This window comes from Dama dama, chromosome 19, assembly GCF_033118175.1.
Source record: "Dama dama isolate Ldn47 chromosome 19, ASM3311817v1, whole genome shotgun sequence".
Classification (NCBI taxonomy): Eukaryota; Metazoa; Chordata; class Mammalia; order Artiodactyla; family Cervidae; genus Dama; species Dama dama.
Window position 1 is genome coordinate 78,971,829 of NC_083699.1, and position 27,183 is coordinate 78,999,011.

Genomic DNA, 27,183 nt, shown 5'->3' on the forward strand with positions numbered 1-27,183 from the left:
GTCTTGTTTTTGCTGACTGTATAGAGCTTCTCCATCTTTGGCTGCAAAGAATATGATCAATCTGTTTTCAGTATTGATTATCTGGTGATGTCCATGTGTAGAGTCTTCCCTTGTTTTGTTGGAAGAGGGTGTTTGCCATAACCAGTGCATTCTCTTGGCAAAACTGTTAGACTTTGCCCTGCTTCATTTTTTACTCCAAGGCCAACTTGTTACTCCAGATATCTCTTGACTTCCTACTCTTGCATTCCAGTCCCCTATGATGAAAAGAGCTTCTTTTTTTGGTGTTAGTTCAGAAGGTCTTGTAGGTTTTCATAGAACTCTTCAACTTCATCTTCTTGGCATTTGTTGTTGGGCCATTTCTTGGATTACTGTGACACTGAATGGTTTGCCTTGGAAATGAACGAAGATCATTCTGTTGTTTTTGAGACTGCACCCAAGTACTACATTTTGGACTCTCTTTGTTGACAAGAGGGCTACTCCATTTTGTCTAAGGGATTCTTGCCTTAGACATATCTTAGTAATAGATCTTATTACTCATATCTTAGTAATAGATGCAATGGTCATGTGAATTAAATTTGCATATTTCCATCCATTTTAGTTCATTGATTCCTAATTTGTCACGTTCACTCTTGGGGTGGTTGACAGTGGGCTTGGTTGACCACTTCCAATTTACATTGATTCATGGACCTAGCATTCCAGTCCTATGCAGTATTGTTCTTTATAGCATCAGAGTTTACATTTACCACCAGATACATCCACAACCGGGTGTCATTTCCTCTTTGGTTCAGCCTCTTCATTCCTTCTGTAGCTATTTCTCTGCTCTTCCCCAGTAGCATATTGGACATCTGCTGACTTAGGAAGTTCATCTCTCAGTCTCATATCATTTTGTCTTTTCATACTGTTCATAGGGTTCTCAAGGAAAGAAGGCTGAAATGGTTTGCCATTTCATTCTCAAGTGGACCACATTTTGTCAGAAATCTCCACCTTTCCAAAGATGGTGTAGTAGAAGGATATGCCCTCATCCTGTCCTATGAGTGTTTTTGGAGTCTCTGGCAGAGGTGTGGGTCAACAATGGCCTGCTGCAGGGTCAGGGACACTGCCAGCAGCCATCCTGGCAAGGCATGGCATGGTGGCATAAGTCTTTTTGGAGGCAGTTACGTGGTCGCCTTTTCAATACTTGAACTACATTTTTCACTAACCATTATTCCAGTTCCTAAATCTTCTTTTTTGCTATGCCTTATCTGTTTTCAAACATATCTACTGAATTCTTAATTTTGGTAATTTACTTCCATTTTAAAATTGACATTCAACTCTTTATAGAATCTAGTTCTCTCATTGTGTCATTTATTTCCTTGAACATATCATAGTTACTTTAAAATCCATGTCCAACAATTCCAATAGATGGGTCATCACATATGGATTTGTTTCTTTTTGTTGTTGTTTGCTTTTGGTCATTCGGTCTTATCTCTTGGCATACCTGGTCATTTTTGAGGGACTACTGGACAATCGATACATGTAGAATAGTGCAGACATGTTGGATGATATTATGTTCCTCTCGAGAGGATATGATTTTTTTTCTGGCTGGTAGTAGTTGCAGATCACCTTAATACAGTTAGGACTGAGATAGTTAAGGCTAGGTTTCTGAGGACTGGTCTGTTTCATTTGCTTTTATTTCCAGTGTTCAGAGTATTCAGCTGAAGACTTTAATTATTTACCTAGACCCCTACTCAGCTTTGTGAATCTGCTGAAAGCTCTGCCTCTTAGCAGCTACTTTCTCCTGCATGTCTTGCCCCTGAGCTTCTTAGGATTCAGCAAGTGCCTCAGGTTAAAACCGATTCAGAATGTCAGACTTACTTTTCTTTTGTTCCCTTTTCTCTGGAGAATTTGCCCCTTGAGTCCTGGCTGCCTTTGTAGCTCTAGGTTTTTGCTTTCCAAACCCAGTGACACTGTTGCAAACTCTGGCCACAACACTCTGCTTCTGCCAATGCCCCAGAGGAACATGCAGTGGGAAGTGCTTGCTCATCTCCATGTATTTCCCTTCTTTTAGGTTCTGGCCCCTCAAGTGCTGCCTACCTTTGTTCACCTTGACTGATCTCTGATATCTTCAGAGAGTTGTTTTAAAAACTTACTCAGACTTTACATTGTTTAAATTTTGCAGTGTTCTCTGCACAACTGTTGAAGGTAGGTGATTTAGTGTGGTATAAACTTACTTCATCACAGTTGAGAGTGTGTGTTACTTGCTCAGTCGTGTCTGACTCTTTGTGACCTCAGGAACTGTAGCGCACCAGGCTCCTCCATCCATGGGATTTTCCAGGCAAGAATACTGGAGTGGGTTGCCATTTCCTTCTCCAGGGGATCTTCCTGACTCAGAGATCGAATCCCAGCCTCCCACACTGCAGGCAGATGCTTTACCATCTAAGCCACCAGGGAATCCCATCATAGTTGAAAGCTGAGGTCTCAGTCTTGAGTTTTTTTTGTCATGATCACATTTTTCCCCTCGATATTCTATTGGGTTGTTTTTCAAATCAGCATTATCTTTTTTTTTTTGGATAGTATTCTGTTTCATGTTTTCTATTCTTTATTGTTTTAGTCATTTGAAATACGTTCATTTTATAGTTTGTATCCTATTAAGTTATCTGAAATTCTCAGGGGTTTAATTTTATTATATATTATCTGCTGACTCAGTTTGCGTTTGCTTCTGCCAGATGCCCCAAGAGATTATGAACAGCAAAGAACCAACTTTTATGTTAATTTCTTGGGTTGGGATGGCTTAAAACCATAGAGCCATAGAGCATATTTGAATTCCAAATGTAAGTGAGCAGACACATGGTTAAAAAATACAAAGGGAGATATTTTTTCCTCCACTTAAAGTTCAGATCTGTACAGATAAGCTTATGATTTTGTTTACTTGTGAATGACTGTTTCTTGGATTATATTTTCTCTTAAGATATGGACCACATATGGGATTCAGACTCTATACATTTCTGTTAGCTCCGACTCTCCACGTTACGTGGGCTCCAAGTCTTGGCTCCTGTGGGTCCTGAGTCCCTTGGGCTGCTGAGGTCAGCACCTATTGCTGCCTCTGCTTTTTGGTTTTCTTTGTGCCTGATCCTCAAGGATTTGCCTCATTTCCTTGTAGACGCAACTGTTTATATATGAAGACACACATATACTTTACTCAGCATTTTTAGGTGTTTTTTTAAGACAAAGGTTTTCTAGGTGTCTAGTTTTCATAATTTCAGAAATGAAATTTTCACTGACATAATTTACATTCCTTGTTTACTTAAATGTTAGCTATTATTAAATGCCATCATCAACATTTTTTCTGCATGTATGTAAAATGTGAACAATTGGATTATAATATTTAATATGTATAGTATATTATGAATATATAAGATATATATACCATGTAATACATTTTATATAGTATATAATAGATTATAAAGCTTTATGATAACTACTCTGTGAACTGGGTGTAAAAGCACGATAAAATCTGGCCTATTAAAATAGTTGGAAGTACATCACACTTCTCTCAACTACGTGTTTCCCTGTATCTGTTTTGAAACTTTGATTTTCTCAGTGAGATTAAGCTATGTTGTGGCTTTGAAGCTTTCAAACATTGAAAGATATATTTCCGGGAATGTATATTTATGTGTGAATCACTTCACATTCATTCATATATGTTACTTATATTTGGATTTTAAAATTTTATATTTGCATTAATTTGAATATCCTTTTATTCCTTCTGTAGGAAGATACTTCATCGAGATTTGAAATCAAAGAATATATTTCTGAAAAATAATAAACTTAAAATTGGTAAGATTTTAAAATATGTATTCCATGAAAGAATATATTCTAGATTTTATTATTATATATCAAATTGCGATATAAAGTAACTAAAAATGGTAGAATAATCATTGGTTTACTCAAACTTCTTAAATTTTTGTGCTTGATTGGTTGTGCCCAACAACAATAGCAGCAAAAAGACCAATTGTTCCTGCTTATCTGATAGAAACTGAGGGATAAAACATTTGCTATTTATTAGTAGATCCAACAAATGTCTTTTGAATTCCTATTCCATGCCAAGCGCTAACCATTAACAAATGATTAGACTTGTTTTAGTAGTTTGATTACTATAGGTTTCCTGAGTTTATTTTATCATAAGCAATTAGGAGTTATCACAGATTATTAAAGTGTTGATATAGCGAGTTCTCCTTTAGAACTGTATCTATACTCCTAACAGTTACAGAACTGTTTGATCTTCATGTAAGATGTTCTTAGAGGGGAAGACATAAAACCATCAACAAATTAGGCAATTATACTGAAACTGGTGGATTCAAGTTTTCATAGTCATGTTCTTGAAAAGTCTCAGGTTTTTATTTAAAATTTCTTCTTTATTGTAAATGAAGAACAAATTCCCCCTCACTCAGATAAAATTGTAAATCATATATTCAATGCTTCCAGAATCATTCTGTTTGTTGTTAATCAGGCTTGAAATATCTTTTTGTTTCAAGTTGTTGGTTTTCCCTAATAGCAGGAAAAAAAGCAGTTTTAGCTTATATAATTCACTTTCCTATCATCAAACTCTTCTTTTTATAAGGCTTTTATTTTTAAAGCTTTTCACCAATATTACATAATTTAAAATGTATAACTTTTTCTTCAACATGGTATGAATGATTGTGTATTAAAATTGTCAAATTAGGCACTCTGTTGTTAATTTCCAGTATAGTACTGGTTTTCATGGTTTAAGTATTCATAGAAGTTAATTATTATTTCAAGGGGATTTTGGAGTTTCTCGACTCCTAATAGGATCCTGTGATCTAGCCACCACTTTAACTGGAACTCCCCATTATATGAGCCCGGAGGCTCTGAAACACCAAGGCTACGACACAAAGTCGGATATCTGGTGAGTGGGCATGGGCCAGTCCAGGCATCGTATTCATTTTGCTACCTTGAGATACAGTGCATTTTATTTTTAGGCTCACTTACTTACTGCATCCACTCATTTATCCTTTTTAATGTTACCTATTCTGTCAGCAGTGTAGAGAAGATCTTTTAGGTTGGAAATGTGATACATTCATTAAATTGATTTCAAAAATTCCTTTTATTCATAGATTAACTGGTTGATTTAGGTTTTTTCTTGTTGAGCCACAAGGGAACATTCCTAATGTATCATAAACATTAAATTTTGATACATTTCTGCTAGCCTATTACATAAAGCATTTGTAATTCTAATCACTCTGCTTTATTTATTTTTTTTTTAAGGTTAACTTCCACCTCTGTGGGGAATATATAGCTTTCTTTTATTTTTTGTCTTCTTGCTGCTTTTAAGAATTTTTATTAAAGGTATTAGCTTTAAGGATACTTAAATTTTAAAAATTCTGGGTTTTCAGTGATAGCTACATCTGAGATTTCTCAGCTTCTTTGAGCTCTGTTCCAAAAGAATTTCTTCTTCATCATGGAACCAGTTTAAATCTCAGTACAAGAAACCAAATGGAAAATTGTTTCTGTTGTTAGCAATAGATCCTATTTGGGAAAATTTCCTTTCCTTTGAAGAGGAATCTTATATAATTTTCAACTTGTTAAGGGTTGAAAGGACAATTTAGCTGAGAGCTTGTTAATCAAGTAAATAATTATTGTATGCAAATCAACTAAAGTAGTTTAGAGCTATCAGCAGTGTTAAAGATTGTGCCTGCTTCATTCTTCTAAAGAAGATAAAGTAGAAAGTTACCTTTTCTCTGGTAGGGAAAAGTAAGCACAATAGGGATTTTTTTTTTTTTTTTTTTCAGTTTTCTTAACTTTATTTTATTTTATTTTTTTAAATTTAATTTAATTTAATTTAATTTAATTTTTTTTAATTAGTTGGAGGCTAATTACTTCACAACATTTCAGTGGGTTTTGTCATACATTGATATGAATCAGCCATAGATTTACACGTATTCCCCATCCCGATCCCCCCTCCCACCTCCCTCTCCACCTGATTCCTCTGGGTCTTCCCAGTGCACCAGGCCCGAGCACTTGTCTCATGCATTCCACCTGGGCTGGTGATCTGTTTCACCGTAGATAGTATACATGCTGTTCTTTTGAAACATCCCACCCTCACCTTCTCCCACAGAGTTCAAAAGTCTGTTCTGTATTTCTGTGTCTCTTTTTCTGTTTTGCATATAGGGTTGTCGTTACCATCTTTCTAAATTCCATATATATGTGTTAGTATGCTGTAATGTTCTTTATCTTTCTGGCTTACTTCACTCTGTATAATGGGCTCCAGTTTCATCCATTTCATTAGAACTGATTCAAATGAATTCTTTTTAACGGCTGAGTAATATTCCATTGTGTACATGTACCACAGCTTCCTTATCCATTCATCTGCTGATGGGCATCTAGGTTGCTTCCATGTCCTGGCTATTATAAACAGTGCTGCGATGAACATTGGGGTGCACGTGTCTCTTTCAGATCTGGTTTCCTCATTGTGTATGCCCAGAAGTGGGATTGCTGGGTCATATGGCAGTTCTATTTCCAGTTTTTTAAGAAATCTCCACACTGTTTTCCATAGTGGCTGTACTAGTTTGCATTCCCACCAACAGTGTAAGAGGGTTCCCTTTTCTCCACACCCTCTCCAGCATTTATTGCATGTAGACTTTTGGATAGCCACAATAGGGATTATATGTTGGGATTTTCATCAGGGTTATTACTCCTGTTTTGTTCTTATCTCTCCCAAATGGGAGAGAACATTGTTACAGTTAGATCTACCTAGGGCAGATCCCCATCCATCCTGCCCCTTTAGTCACTCTTGAGATTGTACATTTCTAGGTTCTTCAGTGTTTTGTTTTGTTTTGTTTTTTTCATTGTTAACTGTTTTCTGCCCTGGTGGTCTTTCCCAATTCACCTATTATCTTTCCTCAATCACCGCCTTCCCTGATTCCTTCCAAAACCCAAAACCAGACAAAACCCACAAAGATATGTTATGAATGAATTTTTAAACATTTTGCTTTATTGAACATCTCTTTGCCCATGACTGTTTAATAGCCCTTAGGGTGTAAAATCAAAGGTTGATAGGATTCCTGCTCCTTAGGAGAAATTTTCTTGCTCTTTTTGGTGTACTTTTCTCCAGTTAGAGAAAAATCAATCTTGAGCTTTGGAATGAATTCAAGATACATATCTAAATCTCTCTTCACATTTATTATTAGTATGGTCAGTTAAAAATAGACATAAAATTTCTTCATGATTATAGTTACATGGTATCTCAAGGAAGATATTACATTATGTCATTTGAATGAAGAATAGATTGGTTTTATGAAGCTCATATGTATGTAATTTTTGACTCCTTTTGACAAGAATCTATATTTGCTTGCCAAATCAGATGGATGTCACCTAGAAAACCGAGTCTATGGAACCCACTTTTGTTTCAGTTGTGTCTGCATTCAACTTAAAAAAAAAAAACTATTCCTCATGTTGTATAAAGAATCATAGGAATAACAAGACAGTATTGCTATATCTTAGGCTTACAAAAATGATATCTAGCTCAGGCAAAACTTTAAAAAGCCAACAGCTCTCAAATATAGAAATGTAGGAGAAGGTCAACTCTCCTTGCAAAGATTACTAACTACTCAGCAAATTCTAGCTAAGGATTCATCATCATCCTGACCTCAAATAAACACCATATTATGAATTATTAATTACCTTGGTTGTATCTGAATCAGATGGGCTTATCTAGTAATGAAATGTCTATTGCTAAACCTAAAGTGTAAAGAATAACAGAGAATTATAAATTATAGTGAAGGATATAAAGGGTGATGAGTAATCTTTGGGAGACACTCCTAGAAAATTTAGATTGAATAAGGTTGAGAATTTTTCCACTGAATCTCAGTTTGTAGCATCTGTTTACTGTGGGATATTTTCTTAGGATTGGAAACACTTATGAATAATTGACAGGTGTTTAGAGTCAATGCTAATGACTGTACATATTTATTTATAATGCTTAAAGAGTTGTTATTAATATAATGCTATTATTTTCATTTGTTAATGATTGCCCATATGTAACATTATCTTTCTTCTGCAATCTGCCTAAACCTTTTGGGATTCATTTATTTACAGCCATCAAGTACAGGAAGTCTCTTTCTTAAAAGTGAGTCAGGTTATAAAAGTTTATGAACAGTTATTTAGAAAGTTAGGATAATTAGGTTCACCGAGGGCAATACTTTGAATATGACTGATTTGTATAAGCTATTGCTGAACATTTTTCCCCCACAGGAAAAATATATATGAGTTGGGTTCCTAGACTAGCTCTTTAAATTGGTTTAAACTATGGATAGTGGTTGGAGAAGGAAATGGCAACCCATTCCAGTGCTCTTGCCTGGAAAACTCCATGGACAGAGGAGCCTTATAAGCTACAGTCCATGGGGTCACAAAGAGTCAGACAAGCCTGAGCGACTTCACTTCACTTCATGGATAGTGGTAGCAGTTTAGTTGCTAAATTGTGTCCAACTCTTGCAACCCCCATGGACTATAGCCCATTAGGCCCCTCTCTCCATGGGATTTTCCAGACAAGAATACTGGAATGGGCTGACATTTCTTTTTCCAGGGGATCTTCCTGACCCAGGATTGAACCCACATCTCCTACATTGCAGGCAGATTCTTTACTGCTGAGTCACCAGGGAAGCCATTAGAATGTGTTGTTTTTGTAGGAGAAACAATTGAAGGACAATGATCATACAACTGGAATAAGGGTACTATAATTAAGCAGAAAGGAAACAAACTATCCATTGTTGGCCTTATTTGTCATGTTGTGAGTGGTCAACCAGATAGCCATGCATTCTTTGGGTAATTTAAATGGAGGTTATAATTGTAGGGATGTAGGTGTGTCAGAGCATAATGGGGTACTTTCAAAGTTTTGTTCAAGGGTCTGATCTGATAGTTGACTGGGTGGAGGACACTGGAGGAGTCTAGTTTACACTAAACATTAGAGTCAGGCTGTAGTGATCTCAGACAGAAATAGGCAAGGCTTAGCTTAGCTTCAGATGGAAGATGATAGAGAGGAACCAACACTGTCTGCCCAGTCAAGACTAAGTATCTTCCCAGAAGAGCATTCCTGTAGTGACCAGGGGAAGTGGGGAGGGAGGATTTAGGAAAGGGAGCAATAGGCAAACCTGATAGCACATTCTGTAGCTGGTGTGGGCCTCCAAGTGGCTGGCAGCCAGCAGCACCATCAACTGCCTTTCCGGGAGGAAGCTCTGGGGCAGAGAGCCCATTTTGCTCACCTGTTGTGGTCTGGTCACTTCTTGTTTGGGTTCAGAGCAGGTTGTTGGGCAGCTTCACCTTCTTGGGGAATGAGCACACCATTTGGTTTACTCAGCAAAGGCTGAGTAGGGGAACACTTCAGTTAGAGGCAGTAAATTTGAGTATTAATATGTTTTTTCAATGATGAGCATGCAATGACTGATACAAATTGTGCAGATAATGTCAGTCTAGCCTGGCAGATTTTTTTAAAGAGCTTAATACAACAGCAACGAAAGAACCAGGAATAGCTACCCTCTGTAGAGTGCTTTCTCTGTGATTGACATTTAATGTGCTAAGTGCTTCATATAGTACCTATCTAAGTGTATTTGTTCCTACAAAAAAAAAAAACAAACACACTGTATAATTTTATAACCTGCTTTTTCTCACTCAGCAAATTGTTGCTGTGTATCAACAAAATATATCTAGGTATCATCTAGATGTTTGCATATTAGTCTATCCCTGAATATAATAGTTTTTTCAATCAAGGCCTTAATGATTTCTCTGAAGATGTTTTCTTTTTCTTTCTGCATTTTTACCCTGATGAATCTCAATATGGCTTTGCATTTATCCTGCCTGGGGTTAGTTAGGATTCTTAGACATGTAAATGAACTTATTTCAGATTGGATTCATGCATATGTATGGCTGAGTCCCTTAGCTGTTCACCTGAAACTATCAGTGATCAATGCAAAGAAATAGAGGAAAACAACAGAATGGGAAAGACTAGAGATCTCTTCAAGAAAATTAGAGATACCAAGGGAATATTTCATGCAAAGATGGGCTCAATAAAGGACAGAAATGGTAGGGACCTAACAGAAGCAGAAGATATTAAGAACAGGTGGCAAGAATACACAGAAGAACTGTACAAAAAAGATCTTCATGCCCCAGATAATCGCAATGGTGTGATCACTCACCTAGAGCCAGACATCCTGGAATATGAAGTCAGGTGGGTCTTAGAAAACATCACTATGAACAAAGCTAGTGGAGGTGATGAAATTCCAGTTGAGCTATTTCGAATCCTGAAAGATGATGCTGTGAAAGTGCTGCACTCAATATGCCAACAAATTTGGAAAACTCAGCAGTGGCCATATGACTGGAAATGGTCAGTTTTCATTCCAATCCCAAAGAAAGGCAATGCCAAAGAATGCTTAAACTACCACACAATTGCATTCATCTCACACGCTAGTAGAGTATGGCTCAAAATTCTCCAAGCCAGGCTTCAGCAATATGTGAACCGTGAACTTCCAGATGTTCAAGCTGGATTTAGAAAAGGCAGAGGAACCAGAGATCAAATTGCCAACATCCTCTGTATCATCAAAAAAGCAAGAGAATTCCAGAAAAACATCTATTTCTGCTTTATTGACTATGCCAAAGCCTTTGACTATGTGCATCACAATAAACTGTGGAAAATTCTGAAAGAGATGTGAATATCAGACCACCTGACCTGCCTTCTGAGACATCTGTATGCAGGTCAGGAAGCAACAGGTAGAACTGGACATGGAACAACAGACTGGTTCCAAATAGGAGAAGGAATATGTCAAGACTGTATATTGTCACCCTGCTTATTTAACTTATATGCAGAGTACATCATGAGAGACGCTGGGCTGGAGGAAGCGCAAGCTGGAATCAAGATTGCTGGGAGAAATGTCAATAACCTCAGATATGCAGATGACACCACCCTTATGGCAGAAGGTGAAGAAGAACTAAAGAGCCTCTTGATGAAAGTGAAAGAAGAGAGTGAAAAAGTTGACTTAAAGCTCAACATTCAGAAAACTAAGATCATGGCATCTGGTCCCATTACTTCATGGGAAATAGATGGGGAAACAGTGGAAACAGTGTCAGACTTTATTTTTCTCGGCTCCAAAATCACTGCAGATGGTGATTGCAGCCATGAAATTAAAAGACACTTGCTCCTTGGAAGAAGACCTGTGACTAACCTAGACAGCATATTAAAAAGCAGAGACATTACTTTGCCGACAAACGTCCATCACTAGTGAAAGCTAAGGTTTTTCCAGTAGTCTTATATGCATGTGATAATTGAACCATAAAGAAAGCTGAGTGCCAAAGAACTGATGCTTTTGAACTGTGGTGTTGGAGAAGACTCTTGAGCGTCCCTTGGACTGCAAGGAGGCCCAACCAGTCAATCCTAAAGGAAATCAGTCCTGAATATTCATTGGAAGGACTGATGCTGAAGCTGAAACTCCAATACTTTGGCCACCTGATGCAAAGAGCCGACTTATTAGTAAAGTCCTTGATGCTAGGAAAGATTGAAGGTGGAAGAGAAGGGGAAGACAGAGGATGAGATGGTTGGATGGCATCACTGACTTGATGGACCTGAGTTTGAACAAGCTTTGGGAGTTGGTGATGGACAAGGAAGCCTGACATGCTGTGGTGCATGGAGTTGGCAAGAGTCAGACGTGACTGAGCGAGTGAACTAACTGAACTGATAATCTCCATTTACTATGACATTTTATACTTTATTCCTTTAAGTACTGTTTCCTTTAGTTCACTGAACACATTTGAAATGGATACTTGGAAATCCTTGTGTGTTAAGTCTGACATCTGGGCTCTGTTGGGTAGTTCATCTTGCCTGCTGTTTTCCTCCTGTATGATCATTCTTTTCTATTTCTTTGCATGTTTCATAACTGGTGAAAACTGGGCATTTTCATTTTTTAAATTTATTTTTATTCGTGATCAACTGGGATTTATTCTAGGTTTGCAAGAATAGTTCAATAACCACGTATCAGTCAATGTGAACACTGAATTTCCAAACTAAGGATAAAAATCATATGATCATCTCAATAGATGCAGAAAAATGCACTTGACAAAATTCAACATTCATTTCTGATAAAATCACTCAACACAATGAGTATAGCGGGACCATACTTCAACATAATAAAGGGCTATATGACAGGTCCACAGCTAACATCGTGTTCATACACAATTGTGGAAAGCTGAAAGATTTTCCTTTATGATCAGGAACAAGACAATGATGCCCACATTTTTATTAACCAAGGAGTGAAAGACCTATACACTGAGAACTACGATGTTAATGAAAGAAGTTGAAGAGAAATAGAAAGATATTTTGTGCTCATGGATTGGAAAAAAATAATATTCTTAAAATGCCCATCCTACCCAAAGCAGTCTACAGATTCAGTGCAATTGCTATCAAAATTTTGATGGTATTTTTCACATAATAGAACAAAAATTCTAAAATTTGTATTTCCTAGTGTTAGCTTGGGGCTTACCAGGTAGTACAGTGGTAAAGAATCCAGCTGCGGACACAGGAGATGCAAGAGACTCGGGTTCAGTCCCTGGGTCAGGAAGATCCCCTGCAGAAGGAAATGGCAACCCACTCTAATATTCTTGCCTGGAACATTCCATGGACAGAGGAGCCTGGTGGGATACTGTCCATGGGGTTGCAAAGAGTCAGACATGACTGATCGCACACATACACACAGTGTTATCTTATGTAATCATTATGCATTTATCAATACTAAGAAATTAACATTGATACATTACTATCAACTAAACTTCATTTGAATGTAAGTCATTTTTTTCACTGATGTCCCAAGATTCCACATTGCACTCAGTCATTTCCTGTTTATCAAACTTTTAAGTTTATCAGACATGTCCTTGTTACTCCTGGTGGTTTTGAAGAATATTGGTCAGGTATTTTGTAAAAAGTTATTCAGTTTGGATTTGGCCAGTGTTTTCTCCTGATTCAACGGGGTTTGGGGGAAAATTGGGGGACAAACCAGTTTTTGTAAGAATACCATAAAAGTGATGTGTCTGTCTCATCACAATTTATCAGGAGATGTATGATGTCAGCATGACTTAATACTGGTGACATCAGCTTTGGTCACTAGGTTAATTGATATCTGCCAGTTTTCTCCACCTTCAAGTTATTGCTTTTCCATTTCTATTCTACTTTCTATACTCTATTTATTAGAAGAGAGTCACTAAGTCCAGCCCACACATAACAGGAGGAGAGTTAAGCTTCACCTCCTAGTGACAGAAATAAAGAACTTTCAGACATATATTAGATTATGTATGACACATACAGTAAGTTTTTGAGACATATCTATAAGGCAATGTCAAAGTCTAGCATATCCAAAAATTCTTACAAATGAACTACTGAGACAACAGCAACAGCATAATGGCAGAGCTAAGGAGTTCCTACTTTTAAAATCAACAAAGGATATGGATAGGAAGTTGCCAGAAAAGGACTTTAAAACTCCACTTGGTGAAGAGAAGTTCAATTTACTAGTAAACCAAAAAAGTGTGAATTAAAGCAATGAAATAGAAGGATTCACGCCAGTCACTCCTAAGGACATGAGTTACAATGTGGATATGAAACTTCTGTTCTAGCTCAACTTCAAGAAGATTGTTGACACACAAGTTGGAATGGTTCCAATAGCCTACCCTGAAAAATGCTTCAGAATGACTGGAATTCGTTTGTAAAAACAACAAGGGAAGTATCAGAGTTTTCCATTTAGATCAACAACTTTAAATTCTTAGCCTTAAAAATTCAGAGACATCAGTGGTTCCCCTTGCGTGTGGTTTCTTAATCCACTCAGCAACGCACCTTAGCTTGTTTGAGCTGGCCAAGGACTACATGAGTGGAAGCTACAGGAAAGTATAGTTATCCAAGGCACAATTTCTCCTGTCAGCAAGGCATATAAGAATGACCGAACACATCTCTGCTCATTGCTGTGTTATGGCGGATCTTGCCACCAAGAGTTTAAAAGGGATGGAAGTGGATACACAGGAAATTCTTCAGGAAAACTGGATGTTTTAGATAATATGTTGTAGCAATTCTTCTCACTCCCTCTTCTCTGGGGCTTTTTATTTACTTGTTTATTCGCTAAGTGAATAAAGGGATTTATTGACTGTGATTATGGAAGAACTGATACTATGTGACTTCTGAGTCTGAGTCACAGAAGATGACACTGCTTCTGTCTGATTCTCTTGAGATCCTTGCTCTTGGAATTCAGCTGCTGTGCTGTGAGAAAGCCTGTGTATGGCACATTGGGAGTCTAATGTAAGGAATCAAAGCCTCTGGCCTTTAGCCCTGGCCGAGCTTCTAAATGATGGCCAACACCTATCAGCCAGTCAAGTGAGTGACTTGGAAATGGATCTTCCAACCTCAACTGAGCTTGCCCAGAAAATGCCGTGGAAAGAAGATTCAAGCTGTCTTTGTCAATTTCTGAGAGAATAGATTCATGAGCAGAATTACTATTGTTGTTTGAAGGCACTAGGTTATGAGGTGCTTTATTATTTATTATTTTTAGTGGTGACTAGAATAGGCTTTGTCAGGAGGACAGTAAACCAGAGTTGAGACTCAACTCCTGGTCAGGATCTCCATTCTAACAAGCTGACACTATTCATTTTCTTTATTTAAGAAGTTTAAGAAATGACTTAAGAGAAGTGGCTTGTGCCAGCATGGCAGTCTGGTACTCTGCCTGCAGGTGCATTTGATGGATGGAGCCCAAGAACCTGGGCCTCAACTGAGAAACTTCATCGGCAGCTTCTTTTTGTGCCTCAGACCCGCCCTCCATTTTTCCTGACCTCTCTTCTCCTGCTCGGCCCAGCCTTGGACCACCTTCTCACTCCAGCACCATCTGGCCATCTCCCACAATTCAGTGGTGTGCAGGAGCCCGCTCAGACCAGCTCACAAGACTCCACTATCCACATCTCTTCTCAACCTCACAGAAACCAATAAATGCTTCAAGTTAAGGCTTCCCTTTCTCTCCAGAAGCCAGTTTACCAGGATGTCCAGCTCCCTTAGCCTCACTCTCTCTTGCCCATGAGGTGTTCACAGAAAGAAAGAAAGATCAAGATAAACATGAAAGTTCTAGACTTTGTCTTCAAAAGATTGGCAGGCATAAATTGCCATATGCACAAGGCTCTGATGTAAAAGGGGTGAGCCAGGGTGAGGGTGCAGAGCATCAGCTGCAGTCTCAGAGAGTGGATGATACTGCTTAGGATGGGAAGGATAGAGAAAAGTCTGACAAAATGCCTTTCAGGCAGAAAGATCCAGTGCCCATGACTGAAGGAGGGGGGTGTCCACTGGGGGAGGAGGGGTGGACGTGCATGGAAGTAGGCTGCAGTGTTAATTTATTAGATGTAAAATTTTCGAAATCTAATTTTTCAAAGTCTATTTTGGTGTTTTTCCATTTTCAAAATATACTGAGAGTTTGGAAGTAGTTGCAAGTGACCTGGGCCTTCTCTGACTCCTAAAAGCCCCTGGGAGCACTATAAGGGCATGGACGTGTAGTCCTTCCAAAGCTTTGCTCAGTGTCCTCTGACTAGCTGAGGACAAAGTGTGTGTGTGTGTGTGTGTGTGTGTGTGTGTGTGTGTGTGTGTGTGTGTGAAGGGATGTGCAATAAATCCACGTGGCTGAGGAGCCAGTCAGGGTTCATGTGGTGTATGACCATAGGGAGGACCTTGGTCTTTAGCTTCTGTGGGATGAGAAGCTGCTGAAGACTGTTACATGAGGGGATGGTGTACAAGTTGGTTTTGCTGAAATAGGAAAGAGCTCCAAAAATCTCGGAGGTACTTATAAAATGTATCTCTTCTTCACATTACATGAGAACCGTAGGTGACCTGAGCCTCTGCTCCAGGTTACAAGCCTGCTCTGCTCCTGCGCCAGTGTCCCAGGTCCAGGACCCAGGCTGCGTCCTGCTCTGAAACAAGCCTGTCTAGTGCTTAGAGAAAGTGCAGGGGCATGCAAGATCTTTCATTTCTGTGCATGGATTATTCTCTAGTTGAGGCAGGAGGGCTTAGTTGCTGTGTGACATGTGGGATTTGAGTTCCCTGACCAAGGATGGGACCTGCATCCCCCCTGCACTGCAAGGCAGATTCCTAACCACTGAACCACCAGGAAGTCCTAAGGCTAAGGCCATCTTAAAAGAGCCTCCGGAGACTATCAAAGATGATGAAAGCCATTAGAACACAACCATTCACTCAAAGTGTAAAGTATCTTTTTTAAAAAAGAATTTTATTGGAGTATGGTTGATTTACAATGTTATGTTAGTTTCTTGTGTGCAGCAAAGTGAATCAGTTATTTTTGTCATTGTTGTTCCATTGCTAAGTCATGTCTGATTCTTAGCGACCCCATGGACTGTAGCATGTAGCAGGCTCCTCTGTCCTTCACCATCTCCCGGAATTTGCTCAGATTCATGTCCATTGAGTCAGTGATGCTATCTAACCATATCATCCTCTGCCACCCCCTTCTCCTTTTGCCTTCAATCTTTCCAAGCATCAGGGTCTTTTCCAATGAGTCAGCTCTTCGCATCAGGTGACCAAGGTATTAGAACTTCAGCTTCAGCATCAGTCCTTCCAATGAATATTCAGGGTTGATTTCCTTTAGTATTGACTAGTTTGATCGCTTGCAGTCCAGGGGACTCTCAAGAGTCTTTTCCAGTACCACAATTCAAAAGCATCAATTCTTCGGCGCTCAGCCGCCTTTATGGTCCAACTCTTGCATCCATCCTTGACCACTGGAAAACCCATAGCTTTGACTATATAGATTTTTGTCAGCAAAGTGATGTTTCTGCTTTTTAATACACTGTCTAGGTTATACATATACATATACTTACTCTTTTTAGATTCTTTTCCCATATGGGTCATTACAGAGCATTGGGCAGAGCTTCCTGTGTTATACAGGAGGTTCTTATTATTATGTGCTTTATATATAGTAGCGTGTATATGTTGATCCCCAAATCTCAATTTATACCTCCTCCCCTTACCCGCTGTAACTGTGTTTGTTTTCTACATCTGTAATTTTACTTCTGTCTTGTAAATAAGTCCATTTGTACCCTTCTTTAGATTCCAATATGTGAAGTCTCTTATGATGTCACATGAGCAATGCCTGCTGCTGCCACAAGCAGCCTCTGTGCAGCGAGGGGCTGAGTAACAGTTGGCATTGGAAAGACGCTTTCATCATTGTTGCCAACCCACCTCTCGACCCAGCTTTGAATGCTATTCATGTTTATTTCCCAGACTTTATGGTTTGTGTGGAGTCTATGGCCATGACCCCAAGAATAGCTAAAGATCAAAAAGTCTTTCCCTTTTATTTCCCCTCCGCCCCTGTGATCTTCCTGCTCCAGTCCCTATAGGCCTTACCGTGGGCTTTTCTTGCATTCAGTCTGATTTTGGATTGGGCAGAACCCCTATGAGTTTTAGCTGCTGTTCTTAGATTGGCCCCCTGTGCTTCCCAGTGAGTACCTGTTGACTGTGTTGAGGGTCTTCTATTGTTTTGTCTCTCAATCTGTTACTCTGCTGACTCGGCTTCTTCTCACACAGATGCTGACACTATGCAGGTCACGTGGCAGTTGTGATTTGTCTCCATATACTTGCACCTTGAGGCTCAAGGAGACACTTTGTCACCTAACTTTGTTGAAAATGTTGGCCCTGGTTTTTAGTTTTGCTACCTAGCTGCTCTGTTTTACATGAGGATTCAAGGAAGATACAGAAACTATGCTCCCAATGTAACCACCATTTCTCCCCAAATACTCAGAACTAGCATTCTAACAAATTCCTTGGGAGATTTGTATGCATATTAAAGCTTGGGAAGAACTGCTACAGATTCTAGGATATGACTGGTCCTTAATAGATGGTAGTTATTAATATATACTTCTTAAAATTTGTTCAAGCAGCCCCAGAGTCATTCATCATATTGACTGAGTTTATGTTGATTTTCAACATTACTACACTGAAGACTTTTATTTAGGGTAACATTTTAAAGCAAAACCTGCTATACTTGTATTAAATTTCTGTTACTCTACTTATTCAGCTGCTTAAATTATATATACTTTTTTCCAGATGGATATGTTAGGGTAGTCCTTGCTTATACCCTAAGCTTATACCTTGCTTAAACATATTATCTAGAATATCAATAAAATTTCCATCACTGAAGTCATGCACCGCTGTGGGGTAAGCTCCTCTTTGCAGAATCAGAGCAAATTTCAAAGAGTAAAATTTAGTTATCTCAAGACAAGACAAAGTCAGAGTCACATTTGCAATTCATTATCAATCTGTGCTTCAGAAATCCTCTGGGCAGTTCTGGTCAATTTGGACAGATGGCAAGTTTATGGAATTCAGGTATAATTTGCTTCATACACCTGATCCCAGTCTTCCCTTTCACTGCCACATTCACCCCCTCAGGGATTTATTTGTTTACTTCTTCACAGTTGGCTGTATTTTGCAGGGGTGGGGGGTGGGGGAAGAAATGCAAGTTGCAGACTTCTAAGTAAAATATACCTCTTGTTTTTTTCAACTCATCTCCTGGCCCCTGACCCTTCCCTGCTGTTGCATTGCCATATTTAAGACCTGGGAGTCAAATAAGAGAAAAGTCTTCAAAAAAGATAGAAGTGATAAGTTTGAGATAGTTTAATTATTCTCATGTAGATATGCCTGGTTGGAAACTGGAGAAAAAACATAGACATATAGCTACATATATGTATAGTTAGTAGAATAAAAAGTATACATAGTACATAGATTATAAAGCTGGTACAGGATAATCAAAGTCTTTTGCCCCAAATGTCATCGAAGTTTCTACAATCATATTGTCTCGTATTTCATTTACCGGCTCCCATGCCAGACAGGTGCACTGGGACCACAGCAGGTCCCTTTCCACAAGTTACTGGCTGATAAATGAAGTCTTCCCCATGTGCTGCAGCACAGCCAATATCAGTAGACCAAAATTAAATAGGTAAATGGAAAGCAGCATGCATTCAGTGTAGCTGAGAGGATTTCCAAAAAAAGAGAGTAGTTTTGCATCAAAATTGATTACTGAGTTGTCCTCTAAATCTAATTGTTCCATGGTCTATCTAGCCAGATAGTTCCACATCTTCTTATAACCCCAATACATTTGTCAAGTATGACTCAGGTAGAATTATGTCTTCATGAAACCCAGATTTGACTTTGTGAATATATGTTTATAATTTTAATGAAGTCCATTTATCAGTCCCTAACTTTATTGTTCATGCTTTTTGCATTTTACTTAAAAAAAAATCTTTGCTTACACCAAGATCAGGTGTATTTACCTGATCAGGCAGATATTTACCTGTTTTCTCTTAAAATTTTCTGACTATTTTCATTTAGTCCCACCTTTAATTGGTTTTTGTGCTTGGATATGATGTGAGAGAGGCATTCATATGTAATATTTTCCATATGGATGTTCAGTTGTCCTAGCATAATTTATTAAAAAGATCATCTTTCCCTCTACCACAGTGCAGTTTATCTTTGGATTAGTCAACTAGTTGACTATGTGCAGATCTGTTTTTGATCTGTAGTTTGTTCCACTGCTATATTTTTTTCTTCCTCGCCAGTATCATACTTTCATAAGAAATGCAACTTCATGATAATCTTGCTGTTTGGTAATACAGGACCTCCAGCTTGTTCATCTTCAGTTGCCTTGGCTACCCTTTTACTTTTGTAATTCCATGTAAACTTTAGAGTCAGCTACAAAAAAGTGCTAGGATTTGAATTTATATTGCATTAGATCTATAGATCATTCTGGGAAAAATTGATATCTTCAGAATATTGAATGTCCCAATCTAAGAGTGTGAATCTATCCCTCCCTAGTTTTTTGTTTTTTGTTTTTTTTAAGATCTTTAATTTATCTCAGCAGATTACTAAGGCTATAGTGAAGGGTCTTGCACATGTTGTGTTTAATTTATTCCTACATATTTGACATTTTGTGATGTTAATGTAAATGACATTTAAAATTTTGTTTTTAAAATTTGTTTGTTGCAGGCTTATAGAAATGACCTTTGTATCCAACAACCTTGCTAAATTCAATTGTTAATTCTAGTAGTTTGTAGTGTCTTTTGACCTTTTGGATGTACATAATCATGTTGAAATGCTTAATGACAGTTTGTCTTCTTAATCTTCACATCTCACTTGTTTTATGTTCTTTTGTCCTTTCTTGTTTTTTTGGTTTTAATTTGAATTTTTATTGTTTGATTTTTTTCCCCTCTAGTAACTGGTTAGTTTTACACAAGTCAGTTATACATTGTTTTACCTTTCTTCTGGTGGTAACTCTAGCAGTTACAATATGCATTCTTGACTTGGCTTCCCTGGTGGCTCAGACGATAAAGAATCTTGATTTACTACAGTTTAGTAAAAATTACCCGGAGAAGGCAATGTCACCCCACTCTAGTAACTCTTGCCTGGAAAATCCCATGGACGGAGGAGCCTGGTAGGCTGCAGTCCATCGGGTCGCTACCAGTCAGAGACGACTGAGTGACTTCACTTTCACTTTTCACTTTCACACATTGGAGAAGGATATGGCAACCCACTCCAGTGTTCTTGCCTTGAGAATCCCAGGGACGGGAGAGCCTGGTGGTCTGCCGTCTATGGGGTCGCACAGAGTCTGACACGACTGAAGCGACTTAGCAGCAGCAGCAGTAAAAATTACCAGGGCTTCCCTGATGGTTCAGTGGTAAAGAATTTGCCTACTAATGTAGGAGACGTGGGTTCGATCCCTGAGTTGGGAAGATCCCCTGGAGAAGGAAATGGCGGTATTTTTGCCAGGAAAATCCCATGGACAGAGGAGACTGTTGGGCTACAATCCATAGGGTCACAAAGAGTCAGTCGATCATGACTTAGTGACTAAACAACGACAAAAATTACTACTTTTACCACTTTCCCAGTAACGTTAGGATCTTATGATACTTTAACTCTATTTACCTTCTTCTGTATTTTGCATTATTTTTGTCAAAAGCATTATTCTATGTAATTTTAAATCCCACAAGATAGTTAATATTGTTTTATCGAGTTTGTGTTGATTAAACATATTCAAAAATTACTTTTTCTAGTGTTCTTCATTCCTTCTTTCATTTCTTATTTCTGTCTGGGGTCACTGTCCATCTGTTGGAAGAACTCCCTTTTACGGTTTTAGTGCTTTCCTGTTGCCATGAATTCTCAGTTTTTCTTTGTCTAAAAAATGTGTTTACTTCACCTTTATTTGAAAGAAATTATTTTTCTGGGTCTAGAAGTCTAAAAATGTGCTTCTATACCAACTACCACTTAATAGTCTTACAGATAGATGAAAATTTATTGAGCTTCAAATAATTTTCATAATTTATTAAGTTGACATTGATCTTGCTGTTCTAGTCAATGTCATGTAATTTCTCCTAACATCCCCTTCTTTCTAGTGTTCTATAATGGGAATAGTCTCAGATTTGAAAAGAAAAATACTTAAGAGTCAGTTTAACTTAAACCAAGTCATTTAACTTCCCTGAGCCAGTTTCATCATGTCTAAAAGGGGGGAAATATATTAATGGCTTTATTTCACTGGGAAATTATGAGGCTCTGTTGAGATCTGTATGAAAGTGCTTTGTAATATGTAAAGTACCAATCATTTAAAAAAATTTAGTAAAAAAAAAAAAAAAATTTAGTGTTATTATTTACGGGAACAGAAACATTTTCAGTGTATACATCCAGGATTTTCTTACAAATGCAGATTTTGTTGAACACCCACAAAATGGTTAAAAAGACAGTATTCATGTATGTATGTATTGGTATATACTTTGCCTTTTATGTTTGAAGTTACATAAAACACAGCTTACACAAGGTCAGTGGCAAATTTATTTCTGATCTTTCAAACAACTAATAAGAAAAGCGAGACCTGGCTAGTTATATAATTCAAAATACCCAGAAGGTAAAATTAACCCATTATTCAGGAGAAAAGTTCTTTCTTAACACTAAGTTCAGAAATTTCCCCTTAGTTTTCTTAATGATGTAGATTATTTAAAATATTTTTCTACTGGTTTAGAGATGAATGATTTTCATAGTTATTACAAGTTAGTGTTAGACTGATCTAGAACCTTAATATTCTGTTTCATACTCCTAAAGGGAGAATTTATGCACATTAATATGAGCTGCAGGCAGCCACTCTCCCACCCTATTTGCAAATGGATTCTATTTAGAAAACTAATAAAGATGCCGGCTTCCTTTTCACAATTCTTGGGCACACATTAGCGGGAAGGCTAGGCTAACAAATTTAAATTTCATTTTGCATATATAACACTAACTGAACTGCCTCAGGAAGACGGTATTCATCTGCATTTTATTTTTCCTTTGAAGAGGTTAATTCAAAGATTCCTTACTACCTTTATCAAGTATTTATTGAGTCCCTACTCTGTGTAGGCATATTCCTGTTGGATTGTTTGCTCTCCTCTGACAAAAGGTGTTCATTTAGACTTAGCTTTTGTGCTTTCTTCTTTCATTTCTTCCTTTTTTTTAAAAAATAAACATGTATTTAAGTAGAAAACAAAGTGTATGTTAGTGCCTCACATCCAGTGCCCTAGATCATCTGAGGTTTTGTATTTTGTATGATGATCAAATTTAAAAGAGGACATTTATTCCTCATTCAGATTCTTTGATTGTGTCTTCAGGTCCCTGGCATGCATTTTGTATGAGATGTGCTGCATGAATCATGCATTCACTGGCTCCAATTTCTTATCCATTGTTTTAAAAATTGTTGAAGGAGACACTCCTTCTCTCCCTGAGAGATACCCAAGACAGCTGAATGCTATTATGGAAAGGTACGGAAAGAAATGTACTGCTGCATAAACAATTTTAAATTGTACTTACATTTTAGTTCATTTGAAAAATAATCTTCTTTTTAAACATTGCAGCATGTTGAACAAGAGTCCTTCATTGAGACCATCTGCAATAGAAATTCTAAAACTTCCTTACATTGATGAACAACTACAGGTATTTAAAATGAAAGGGATGTTGGGAAGTACATATTAGCATTTATATATCTTCTAGGACTTGAAGATGTGCAGCATTAAAGAATCAGGCAGAAAGGAGAAACAAGAAGTTTTTTAAAAGCTGGGGGAGATTGTTAGTAGTCAGTCTCTTTGCCAAAGAAGGTATATGAACTCCAGTTCCCTGATGCCCCAGATAAGAGAAGTTAGAATTGTAATTTTCTCCCTAACAGCAACATCCGCCCTTAGAACTCTTGACTCACAAATCTTTCCTTGATACTTCGTAAGTGTATTCCTGCTAGTATAACAATGTACGACTAATGATGCAAAGTCTGGAGGTGTCGTTAGGCCCTTATTATTCTACTCCTTTATTTTGTATCCTAATACTTTTTATTGCTTAGCTGAGTTTATTTTGTTTTCCTGTAGATTAGACATTCTGATGCAGAGAATCTGCCTTCAGTGGTAAGAACAGAAAATGACATCCTCTCAGGAGGTTTTGTTTTTGTTTGTTTGTTTTAGATTTTAGAGGCTTTTACAATCCAAATCCCTCAGGCAGATTTCCTTTAATTTTATGAATAATTTTAAGTGGACCCACAAAGCAGCCATTCACCTTCACAAATGGACACACCTTTTCACGGGAAGCAGGGATGCTGACTTGATGTGCAGTTGTTAGTTGAGCACCCAGCACTGCTGACACTCCAGGCCTGGGGGGGAGGTTGGTTAAATGACAGGCACAGATATGGCTTTTGTCCTTTGAAGCTTGACTGCTAGTAAGAGGATCCAATAACCAAGAAAAAGTAAGCAAGTAAAAAAAATTATTGTAAACTATCAGAAGCACTAGGAAGAAAGAAAACAGGATGCTGTGAAATACAGTAAAGGGAGGACTTTGTTGGTCAGAGAAGGAGCAGGTTGACATTGCAACATCAGTGAGACAGTGAGAAGCAGCCAGCCCTACAGAAAGCCTGCATGAGAATGTTGGGATCACATGGAGTGGGTGCTATAAAGCCCTGACTTAGGTGATATTCCCTGGAGGAGGAACCCCTAAAGATGTGGGATGAGCATGACAGGACGGAGAGGTGGTAGGAGCTCCCTGATGCTTGTAGCTCTCCCCGAACATAGCTGTCCTCTTGTCTGAGGGCAGACTTCTGAGAAGAGGCTGGCTATTGTGATCAAAACCACAAGGAAGGGTATGTGAGCCGACAAACAAACAATTCGCAAAGTATCCAATAGATTCCCTGGGAATAGGGTGAGACAAGTGAGGCATTTGCCCTGGTGCAAAATTAAAGAGGATGCCAAGAACTCAGTAATCAAGATAAACTGTGTTGTGATGCAATGTTTAAAAAATCCAAAGTGATGCTAATTAAAAATCCATAGTAACAAAGTACCTAAAGTTCATGGACAGGATCCAACAAGGCTAGGATTGAGGTGAAGCTAAAATGAAGCAGGGATGAAACTGCAGAGCTTTCCCAGGGATGAAAGTCCCTCCATGTCCGCTGTTACTGTAGAAAAAGGCTTTTTAGTCTCACTAGCTCTTCCCTGAGTTCCAAAATGCAGACTCGAATTGTTACTAATTAGAGAAATGAGGGAATGCAGAAACAAAAGAAAAGCAGTCAAGCAAGAAAAGTAAGATAGTCTAAACAATAGTTCCATGAATCCTAGGTCTTCCCCCAAGGGATATATATAATGACCTGTTGCATACCTTTGAGTTGTTCTGCAGAAACTAAGACCCCCTACCCAGGTGGTGACTATATGATGCCCACTAGTACGTAGACCTCAGACTGGTTGATGATTAAGATTTCCAAAACACCACCCTACCTGTCACCTCACCACCTACCAGTCCTAAGAAAGTCTGTGAGCTGCAACCCTCACCCTAAATGTTGCCTTTAAAAAACTTTCCCTAAAGTCATATTCACACTGCTATATTCAAAATGGATAACCAACAAGGACCTATTGTTTAGCACATGGAACTCTACTCAAAGTGATGTGCCAGAGTGGATGGGGGTGGGGTCTGGGGGAGAATGGATGCATGTATGTGTGTGGCTGAGTCCCTCCTCTGTTCACCTGAAGCTCCCACAACATTGTTAATCAGTTATAGGCCAGTACACAAATAAAAAGTTTAAAGTTTGGAAAGAAAACAAACCCTTCCCTGAAAGCTATCAGGGAGTTTGGGTCTTTTGAATATTAGGTGCCCATTCTCCTTTCTTGGCACCCTGCCATAAACACTGTACTTTCCTGCACCACAATCTGCTGTCAGTAAATTGGTTTTGCTGGCAAGTAGACCTAAGGTCAGCTTGAAAAGAAAGTGAGATGGAATGCTGTAAGTTCAGGACTGGGTTTGATATTGTATTCTCCAAGGCTTTTTGTCATTAATTTTTAAAATATTATTGTATTAAAATACTATTTATCTTAGTTACTGAGTTTCTTGTGCCCCTTAAATTTGCACCTGAGAGGTGAGTGCCCTCTCACCCTAGTCCTGGCCCTGGTGATGCTGAAACTTGGCCTGTGTGCACCAGTGCTGAACCAAATGTTGGAGAGACAAGAGTTCTGGGTGAGGTAGAGAAGAATAGCTTTATTGCTTTGTCAGACAAAGGGGGACACAGTGGGCTCATGCCCTCAAAACTGTGTGTTCCAACGCAGGGGTCCTAGTGGCTCAAACACTAAAGCGTCTGCCTACAATGCGGAAGACCCAGGTTCAATTCCTGGGTAGGGAAGATCTCCTGGAGAAGGAAATAGCAACCCACTCCAGTATTCCTGCCTGGAAAATCCCATGGTTAGAGGAGCCTGGTAGGCTACAGTCCACTGGGCCACAAAGAGTCAGACGCGACTGAGCGACTTCACTTTCACTTTTCACTTTATAGCAATGGTTCAAGGGTGGGGTTACTGATAAGGTCAGGGTGTGTGCAGGGCCTTTACTCCTTTAGTCTGGTCTCAAGTGATCTCCTCATGAGCTTCTGTGGTCCCTGAGATTATCAGTCTGTGACCTTCTCTGTGGAATGAGGAATGCTTCCTCAAGTAGTTAACATCTTCCATTTATTCAGGGTTTTAGTTCTGCAGAAGAGCTCAGAGATACTGTTATACGCACCCCTCGAGGGGGACCAGGACTCTGCCCTAAGGCTGCACTGTTGTTTTTTGCCTACTCCTCCCTTGTGTCTGCATCCCCTCCCTTCCCTGATCAACAACTATTTGAACCCGCCCTTTGGAATCAGGGAAGGTCATGGAGGCTGAGTCTATTCCCTATAAACAGAGAAACAGGTGACACAGAAAGACTTTCTTGCCCAGGAGCCCCGCAGGTTTCTGCTTGGTTTCACTGGGAGTGAAGACATTGTCCACTAACAGCCCTGAGGTGGGAGAAAGCTGTGTATTCTTGGAGCTGAGAAAAGGCCTATCTGTATCTGGGTGACTGGAAGTGAGAGAGCGATATGAGGTGAGAGAGGTAGGCAGGGGCCTGACCCACAGGAGCTGCTGTGTAATGTTTTAAACCATTTACAGAAGGAAAAATGTTACTGGTCGGTTTGATTTTAAGCCTCAGACACGGTCAATAGTATTACACATCAGAAAAGGCCCCTGGCCATTTTATGCCTCTTCATCCCTGAAGAGGATTCTTTAAGGCGTGTTATAGCTGTTCTTTTTTCAGGACCTGATGTGTCGATATTCGGAAATGGCCCTGGAAGACAAGAATTTGAATAGTCAGGAGGAAGCAGCTTATATAATTAATGCTGTGTAAGTAATTGCTTTATTTTAAAAAAAGGCCCACTGAGTATAAATGTTAAATGCATTTATCTTAAAAAATCTATTAGTGGTAAGCTGACTGCATGTAGTATCCTAGAATTCACTTAAGTCTTGCCAAGAAATTAAGGAGCTTCAGTAACTTGATGTTTCAAATCCCTTTGCCCCAGGTGGTAGCAAATTGAAACCATAAAAGTTTAAACCTCTACAAAGCTACAAAGCTTTACAGATCTGCAGGGTAGCTCTGCAGTTGCACTGTAAGTATATAAAGAAATTTATCTTTCAAGCATTTAGTGACGTTTATGCTAATGAACATTCAGATTAAGCATAAATGGCTATCACATATTGTTTGTTTAGCAGGAACTGGCAGAGTATCTATTGAAAAGTCGACACTGTGGAATCTTGGGACAACTGAAAATAAGCCAAAATTTACTTTCTTGAGATGTCATAAGAACT

The 27,183-nt window shown here is 38.6% G+C and overlaps 1 protein-coding gene across 6 annotated transcripts in view; it reads left to right on the forward strand.

Annotated features, from left to right (window-relative positions):
• Positions 1-27,183, forward strand: part of NEK11 (NIMA related kinase 11) — a 279,485-nt gene that overhangs the window by 91,215 nt on the left and 161,087 nt on the right. For 4 of the 6 annotated variants that reach the window (XM_061167582.1, XM_061167586.1, XM_061167585.1 and 1 more), the window contains 6 exons: positions 3,752-3,816; positions 4,780-4,906; positions 22,684-22,833; positions 22,927-23,005; positions 23,428-23,463; positions 26,636-26,721. In XM_061167582.1, coding sequence (XP_061023565.1) covers positions 3,752-3,816; positions 4,780-4,906; positions 22,684-22,833; positions 22,927-23,005; positions 23,428-23,463; positions 26,636-26,721 — 543 coding nt within the window. The remainder of the gene's footprint in view (positions 1-3,751; positions 3,817-4,779; positions 4,907-22,683; positions 22,834-22,926; positions 23,006-23,427; positions 23,464-26,635; positions 26,722-27,183) is intronic. The other 2 variants (XM_061167584.1, XM_061167587.1) reach the window with 2 other exon arrangements.